Source organism: Rhinopithecus bieti, unplaced genomic scaffold (assembly GCF_001698545.2).
Source record: "Rhinopithecus bieti isolate Rb0 unplaced genomic scaffold, ASM169854v2 scaffold_10223, whole genome shotgun sequence".
Lineage (NCBI taxonomy): Eukaryota > Metazoa > Chordata > Mammalia > Primates > Cercopithecidae > Rhinopithecus > Rhinopithecus bieti.
Window position 1 is genome coordinate 2,122,909 of NW_016806659.1, and position 8,681 is coordinate 2,131,589.

The 8,681-nt window shown below is 49.9% G+C and overlaps 1 protein-coding gene across 13 annotated transcripts; it reads left to right on the plus strand.

The window, feature by feature from the left end:
• Positions 1-5,147: 5,147 nt before the first annotated feature.
• TEX51 (testis expressed 51) lies at positions 5,148-8,334 on the plus strand. 13 transcript variants are annotated; one of them, XM_017877372.1, is made up of 9 exons: positions 5,148-5,368; positions 5,469-5,543; positions 5,775-5,864; positions 6,024-6,103; positions 6,204-6,267; positions 7,478-7,550; positions 7,633-7,672; positions 7,996-8,065; positions 8,137-8,334. In XM_017877372.1, exons 1-9 carry the CDS (start codon positions 5,170-5,172, stop codon positions 8,226-8,228), a joined length of 783 nt encoding a protein of 260 aa, XP_017732861.1. In that variant the 5' UTR covers positions 5,148-5,169; the 3' UTR covers positions 8,229-8,334. The 13 variants fall into 13 exon arrangements, with proteins under 13 accessions (XP_017732861.1, XP_017732862.1, XP_017732867.1 ...); XM_017877373.1 differs by having other exon boundaries at positions 6,086-6,103; positions 6,184-6,267; XM_017877378.1 differs by lacking the exon at positions 7,996-8,065.
• The last annotated feature ends 347 nt before the right edge of the window (positions 8,335-8,681 follow it).

Consider the following 8,681-nt stretch of genomic DNA (forward strand, 5'->3'; position numbering starts at 1 on the left):
TGGATCCCAAGAAGGAGCGTCCCAGGAGTGAACGTCCAGAGAATGAGCTTCCCAGCAGGACCAGTGGAGGCTGCAGGGCCATTCTCACCTAGACTTGGAAGTCACAAGGAGTCAGTTCTATTGCATTCTACTAATTACAAACAAGTCCGTAAGGTCAGCCCAAATCAAAGGGAGGAGAACTGGACTCCACCTCTTGTTGAGGGAGTGGCCAGTTCCCACCGCAGAAGAGTCTGTGGGTGGGACATGAGGCTCCATCTTCTTTGGAAACGTACCATCTGCCACAACCTAAAAGGAAACAGGTGTAATTAGTAAGTTTCAGGGACAGGACCCTTCCATTCCTACAACAATGTTCCTAATGTCTGCAGTATTCTTCTCTACCCAGGGAGCACTACACAGCACCCTGCCTGCCTTGAGAGAGGGGCAGTCACCCAACCGGAGGAGGGGTCTCTAAACCCTCTGCAGTGCCACCAGCCCTGAGAGATGTGTGTGGGAAGACCAGAGCCTCATTCTTCCTGAACAAGGAGAACACATTGCCATAGAGAAGGATGTCAGCAGGGCTGGGCAGGAAGCCCTTTTTGTCCTTCAAAGATGCTCCCCCTTCCTGGCAGTGGCCATGTGCTCCTGACCTCAGGTGTTTATCATGAGAGCTTTGACGACCACCTCTTCAGAGAGGAGATATGGTGCTCTCATCCTCAGATGTATTCATGGTCCCAAACAAAATCCAAAAACCCAAGGAGGTAGGGTAAAGACATCCCATGCCTGGGCAGAGGGCCTCTATCTCTGCTCCTCCTTCTCCAGAGAAAACAAATACCTCATTTGGGAACCAGAGCTTGTCCTATCAAAATCACCTTTGACCAGCATAAATGCAGTCCTTGTCCCCACCGGTCTCAGTTACCTTAGCGTTCAGACCTGTCTGCAAGACTCCTGGGGAGGCTCATCCTTGCGGACGAGGAGCTTTGTAAGAAAGAAGCTATGGTAAGAAGCCAAGAGGGCGATGAGCAGGCATGCTTCCAGGACTGCCATTCACCTCCATGAGAAGATAGCCAGCGGCCTTGGGCCTCCTCAGAGCTTGGGACACAGAGGTTCTGCAGTGGGCCTGTGGCTAAATGAGAGGAGCCATTTTTCCTTTTCTCCAGGGCTGTGGTCAGGGCCCGGGGTCTCATCAAGGCCATCAAGTGAACCCTGGGCTCCTTCAAGGAGCAAGAACCCCTTTCACTGAAACAGGGGAGAAGCTGGGAACATGGTGTGTGGGGAGTGGCAGGTGAGTCCAGCGCCACAGAGAGAGGAGCAGACATCCCAGGCCAGCCATATGAGCTGCATCATGGCATCAGATGGACAGCCCCTGAGGGCCACCCAGACTCTGACAGCCAGGGGAACCAGGAGAGCAGACCTTGCAAAAAGGAGATGGCCCAAGGAAATGCTATTGTGACTGTAACCTGTTTTTAGAAGCAGGCTGATGAGGCATGAGAAAGTATAGGTTACGGCAGATTTTAATGACATTTTGAATCAACAGAAAGCCTGTCACAAGCTGGCATGTTGCTAATTGCCTAATGAAAGACACAAACATGGCCCCTGACAAAGATGAGAGGACGCAGAAATCTCTGTGGGTGGAGAGACCTGAGCAGGCTTCACAGATGCAGAGCTGAACTCAATGTCAGGAAAATGGAAAGAATTCAAGAGAAAGGGGAATAGGAGTGGGGTGGCGGGCACTGGTCTGGAGGGCACAAAACATGAATGTGAACACTCATCTGTTCCCCTCAGGGCCTCAGCCACTTCTCCCTAGAGCAGTGGATGGGCTACACTGAGTCCTGGGCAAGGCCACCGCCAGCACTAGCCCTGCATGACTCTCTAGGACCAGAAGGAGATAGCCAGGCGCCCTGTGTTTTGCAGATTCTCCACAGCCACTAACTAGGGAGAGAATGTCTCTGCCCAGCAGCAGAGGTAGATGGGGGAGTGCCCTATAGATCCAGAAACTTGCCTCCTTGAACACCCAAGGTTTCAACCTTTCCCAGAAGCATCATCTCACTTTCAATTCCTCCCAATTCTAGGCAAAATCCTTTTGATGGTCATTAAAATTACATGACTGGCTTCATGCAATTTTAATGTTCTCTACCAACAAATTCTGCAAGAGAGATTCCCCCCAGGCATTCCCATTGATCATTCTAAGTAGATACAACAAAGCATTTCAAGACACAAGTTTTAACCAGAAAGAAAATGAAATGAATATTTCATTTATGATAGGTTATCTGATGATGAACTTTTGTAATTTTCCATTAAAAAAATCAAACAACTAAATCCAACCCTTTATAAAGGCATTGACCAACCAGGTGCCAGCCTCTTGGATGTATCAAATGTTGTTCTTTCAAACAAGGTACCTATAATAACTGGACAGGATTTGCAGGTCAATGACCTCTAAGATGATTTTACCAACCAAATGAGTTAATTTGCTAAGATAGATGCCCTTGTCATGTTCCACTCGTCCCTGGATTTCTAATTGCCTCTATTCTAATATCTCCACAATTCAGCATGGGCAAAACAAAATCTTGTGCCTGGGACTTGAGATCCTCCCAGAAGATTCCAGGAGACCAAGAAGCATTACAAAGCCTAGATCTGAACGAATTATGCCCAAATGTTAACGGGTAATCAGAACTTTATGTGCTATTGTTGTATGGCAAAGAATCTGGCTGTCCTTTGTCCCTAGTACCTGAGAGGGAACCTCTATATCTCAGAAGTTTCCTGAGTGATAAGAGGGTCTATTATTCATGGTGGGCTTGTGAGACCCTACCTAGCCATATCCTTTTATGTTAACAAAATGACTCAGGAAAAGAGCTGACCACAAGAGAAAGACCAACCATGTGATTAGAGGGTTGGGGCTTTGAACCAGGGAATATCAGCCCAACCTCCAGGGAGGGACAGGGCCTGGAGATCGAGTTCAATCACATGGTCAGTGGTTCAGTCAATCACACCTACATAATGAAACTCCAGTAAAAATTCTGAACACCATGTCTTGCGTGAGCTTTCTAGTGTGAAAAACACCAGTTGCCTAGAGGGTGATACATCTTGAGGACATGGAAGTTTTGTGTTGGGTCCCTTCCAGGCCTTGCCTTTCCAGAGATACTGACTTAGGAGCAAAAAACAGGCTTATTCCTCATCTGTGATTCCATACAAAGCCAGGGATAGAGCAACGTCTCTGCAGTACTCGGAATCACCCTCTCATCACAGAGCTCACCTGACTAGTACAGCCTGAATTTATTAATTCAACTATTTCTCCTTCTTTTTCTTTTTTTCTTTTTTTGAGACAGAGTCTTACTCTATTGCGCAGGCTGGAGTGCAGTGGTGCAATCCCAGCTCACTGCAACCTCCATCCCCTAGGTTCAAGCGATTCTCCTGCCTCAGTCTCCCAAGTAGCTGGGATTACAGGTGCACGCCACCACACCTGGCTAATTTTTTGTATTTTTAGTAGAGACGAGGTTTCCCCATGTTGGCCAGGCTTGTCTTGAACTCCTGACCTCAAGTGATCCACCTCCCTTGGCCTCCCAAAGTGCTGGGATTACAGGCATGAGCCACTGCGGCCAGCCTCAACTATTTCTTCTAGCAAACCTCAATGCCACATTCCTCTGTATATACAATAGAATCTCTTCCTGAATATACTTCCTACACAACTTCTATTATAAATAATTTTCACCTCTCCATTTTCTTTCTGGAACTTGTATTAGCTGGATGTTGGACCTCATGGATTGATTATCTAATTGTATTTTATTTTTATTTCCTATTTCCCATCTCTGTCTTTTTGTATTTCTGTCTGGAAGATTTCTGAAATGATCTCCCAACACTTCTATGGAATTTTAAATTTGCGCTATCATATTTTAGTCTCTAATAACTCTTTCTTTTACATAGCAACTTCTTCTTGTCTGGGAAAACAGTATTTTGTCAATTTAATTGTAATTAGGTTCTAACCTTTTTTTTTTTTTTTTTTTTTTTAACAGGAGTTTCGCTCTTGTTGCCCAGGCTGGAGTTGCAATGGCATGATCTAGGCTCAGGCTCACATATCCTCTGCCTCCCAGCTTCAAGTGATTCTGCTGCCTCAGCCTCCCTAGTAGCTGGGATTACAGGCATGCACCACCACACCGAGCTAATTTTGTATTTTTAGCAGAGACGGGGTTTCTTCAAGTTGGTCAGGCTGGTCTTGAACTCCCAAACTCAGGAGATCCACCCACCTCAACCTCCCAAAGTGCTGGAATTACAGGTGTGAACCACCGTGCCTAGCTAGGTTCTAAGTTTTGTTCTGCTTCTTGTCATAACTCTGTACTCTTCCTTTTTCCTGCTGTTTTTGTTTGCCTTTGTTTTGAATTCTTGCTATGGTTCTTGTCTCTTGGTCATGTTAGAGGCATTCCTTAAATGCCTGGTGGTCTTAGCTGCCCATGATCCAGCCCAAGGCACTCAGAATCATGGCATGGAAGGGCAAAGCTTGCCAGCTGAGGAGTGACAAGGATCCCACTGGATTTCTTTATGACAAAAGAGTAGGGAGTTTTGCTTTTTTTCAGGGTGCATTTCACAAAAGAACCACTGCTCTGGACGTGGCTTCTCTGTCTGCACTTCTGTGCAATGCTGACTGGAACTTGTCTATACTCTTTGCCTGCACTGTGGTATTAGAAGCTAAGCCCCTCTGGCTCGACCAAACATGAGACAGCTGTCAGTTTATCTATGCCATGAAAACATGTTTTTTCCATCAACTTCTCCTTGGTTGACCCTTTGTGGAAAATTGTGAAGAGATTCTGATTCTCTTCACTCAACAACCCTCTTGTTGTGCTGTTCTTTTCTGCCTCTCAAATTTCAGTCGTATTAAACTCTTCCACACCAGATGAACACAGTCAAGATAGCTGAGCACCCACCACCAGGCAGTGCAGCCGTCCCTCTGATCCTCACAAGGACCTTCCCTGCTGAACAAGTGACTCCAAGTTCAAAGGAGGAACTATGTACCAAGGCTCCCACTTAGGTCCAATCCCAAAGCTTGGATTCATACTGTGACTCCACAGCTGGGCCTTGCCTTGCCCTGCAGAATGCACTTTGTGCTGCCAAGAGAATGTGGTTCCCAGGGGGACAGAACACCAGTGTTCCACGTGGAACTTCCAGGCAGGGCACTGGGGCACAGTAGGAGGACCCCAGAAGATGGTGCCTTTCCTGATCATCTGTCTGCTGCCCGCCATCGAAGGGAAGAACTGCCTCCGCTGCTGGCCGGAACTGTCTGCCTGGATAGATTACGACCTTCAGATTCTCTGGGGGACGCCGGGGCCACCCACAGAACTTTCTCAAAGCGTTCACTCTCTGTTCCTAGAGGATAATAATTTTCTCAAACCCTGGTACCTTGGTAAGGCACAGACAGGAGATCAGGAATTGGATCTGGCCTCTTTACCTGACCTGGGATCTTACGCCCTTGACTTCTCTTTTACCTTGTATCTCATCCTCAGATCATGACCATTTGGAAGAAGAAACAGCCAAATTCTTCACTCAAGTACACCAAGCCATCAAAACATTACGAGATGGTGAGGAAGTCAAGAGTCCCAGGGCCTTGGGGCTTGGGTTGACAAAGGCCGACCCTCCAAGGCACTCTCAGAGGCCCATGTGGCCATGGGTGGGTGGTCTTGTGAAGGTGGGAGATGAATGCCGTCTGTCTCTGTGTGCTCTCTGGAACTTCCATTTAGAAACAAGGGTCTGAAAACCCAACCTTGAGCAAGTTGTAGCACTGAACATCCGTTCCCTCCTGCTCTACCTAGATAAAACAGTACTTCTGGAAGAGATCGACATGCACAAGAATCTCTTCACTGCGAGGCTGAATAAGATATCTGATGGGCTGAAGGAGAAGGGTAAGGGGTGGGGACGATCCCTGCACGTGGCCCAGCCCTCCGCACCTGCCAAGACCGAAGGCATGCAGAGTTCACTCTGCAGCCCCCTCGACCATCCCCAGGAGCCCCACTCCTGCCCATGAACACCTTCCCCAGCTCCATCTCCTGCTTGCACCCCAGACCCCCTTGGCGCTGTCTGCCTCCCCAACACCTCAGTTTCTCTACCTTCTCACCCCTGGCAGCCTGCAATGAGTCCTGTGGTGAGTATGCAAGGGGCCTGGGCCTGGGGGAGGGTTGAAAGACACCTGGCACCCCTAGCCCTGTCCCTCCCCTCCCATAGACATACAGTCTACCCTGAAGGTCACCAGCTGTGCCGATTGCAGGACTTACTTCCTCTCCTGCAATGACCCCACTTTCTGCCCAGGTAAGTGGCCGCCATGCTTTCCAGCCTCTCGCTTCCCTGCCCTGCACTCCCAGAGCCGTTACTGTCTCTGTCATTCTCTTTTGCCCAACTCAAGGTTTTTTTGTTCTCTATCCTCACCCTGGGTGAAGGCAGCACCTCCTGGGATTTCTTGATCTCCTCATGTCAAGCTCCAGAGCCTTGGAGGCATCTGCCTGTAGGACATCACTCTGGGAGGCCTCTTGGTTTTCAGAGATGCCATGCCTAGAAACATGACCAATCCCTACTCAAGAAACATGACCAATCCCTACTCAAGAAGCTGAGGCAGGAGTGTCGCTTGAACCTGGGAGGTGGAGGTTGCAGTGAGCTGAGATCGCACCACTGCACTCCAGCCTGAGCAACTGAGCAAGACTCCATTTCAAAAAAAAAAAAAGAAAAGAAAAGAAAAGAAAAGTGAAACATGCCCAATCCCATCGAACCCCCACACCTGCTCTTCCTCCAGGGCCCTTCTCAACAAATGGCCCCACTCATGCCCTCAGCCTCCTAAACCGGGAATCTGCCTCCACTTAGCATGGAGAATCACCATGTCTTGCTAAATAAGTCTTCTATGTGTTCCCATAGTTTCATTCTAACCTCCACTCTCAGGCCTTCTCATTTCTCATCCAACTTACAGCAACATTTCCCATTAGCCTCCCTGTCCCTCTGGGCCACATCACACTCTGAACTCCTTCTCAAGGAGCAATTCTACCTGTGACACTCCTTGTTTATAACCAGCAGTGGCTCCCGAATGCCCCTAGATAAAGCCTACCCTCCTCGGGGGCCCCTCCTCCCCAGGCACACCAAGTGCATACGGGCAGCCCCATGCTTCTGTTCTTGTGCATGTCCTGTGCTGGGGACACAGCCTTGCCCTTGAACTGATGCCTTATTTGTGTTTCCAAGTCCAGCTCAGACTCCTGTTTCCTAAGAAGCTTTCCCTGATCACCTCCCACCCCAGAGGCTTGTCAACCATCCTCACTGTCACTTCCCCTCCCATTTCCTGTCCTATTTCCCTTGAAACCCACACCATGATTGTTTGCTTGTCTAGATATGTGCTGGGCACACAGCGTGCTCAGTAAGCGTTTGCAAACAAATGATGAGTGAACAAATCAAAGAATGAAAGGATGGCGGCCTTCTCTCTGAGCCGAGGTATCCCTGCCTGGCCTCCAAACACCTGACTCCCTCTTTCACACCCCAGGCAGGAACCGGCGGATCTCCCTGTGGGCTGTGAGTCTCAGCAGTGCTCTGCTCCTGGCCATAACTGGAGGTGGGTGAGTGACCTCTCCAAGCCCCAGCATCCCCAGAGAAAACACACCTATTCCCTGACTGACTCCACCCTGTGTCTTGTCCCAGCTGTTTCCTTTACTGGCACAGCAAGAAGGAGGCAGTAAAGGTACTGGGAAAGGAGACCCCGACCCAATTCTAGGGCTCCCAGGAGGGAAAAGCTGGGTGTGCCCTGGGAGTAGCAGGGCCTGGAACCCTAGTGCTGACCTCCTGGAGTCTGGTGTGCAGAGCAGAGTGGGATCGAGGGCCGGGAATCTCGGGAAGGCCACACATCAGCCCCCTTATATGCAGACACAGTGGGGCCAGGGACCCGGGACACATAAATGGCAAAGCTCTAGGCCTCCCACCCTCACTACAGAGTGCTATTCCCCCAGCTGTCCCTGTACCCTGCACTCCCCGCCTTCACCCTCGTCGCCCTGCCCTGACCCGCAGGAACCATTAACGTGGCTGCCTTGCTCTCTGCTCTGGGTTGGATTTGGCCAGGGGAGACTCCCAGGAAGAGGTTAGAGGGACAGGGAGACGGCCAGGGCAGCGGGAGGTCAGGGTAGAAACGCCCAGCTGCTTCTCCCTCAGCAGGAACAGGGCAGCCCGCATGTCTTCCAGAAGTGAACAGAGGCTGTCAGGAAGTTCACTCATCTCTGGGTCCCGGTGACCCCCTCCCCTGACACCCTCCATCCTGGGTCCTGGGGCCCCAAAGCTCTGAGGCCTAGGAGACAGCACTGTCTCGTGGTTTGCCTACACTCACACCTTTGTAAAGAGTCTCTTCATTAAAACCCCTCCTCATAGCCTAGTTGACTGTGCCGTCTGTCTCCTGCCGGGTGCTGTGATGAGATCTCTTCCTGAGTTATCCTGAGTGCCATGTCCCATCCGCTCACTCTTCCCCTCCTCTCCAGAATCATCCTGTCCTCGTCCCAAAATGATGGTTTTAAGGGCTCATCCAGGCCTCACCTAATTCCAATACCTGAGACGAGGGTGGAGTGGCCTGGGTACCCCCCTCTGAGTCTCAGTTTCCCCATCTGGGCACAAGGAGATGGGGGTGTGATGCTTTCGCCAGGCTGGTGTACCCTGACCCAGGAACCTGCTGGCTCATATTTACTGTCCAGTATTTGGCCATGCCA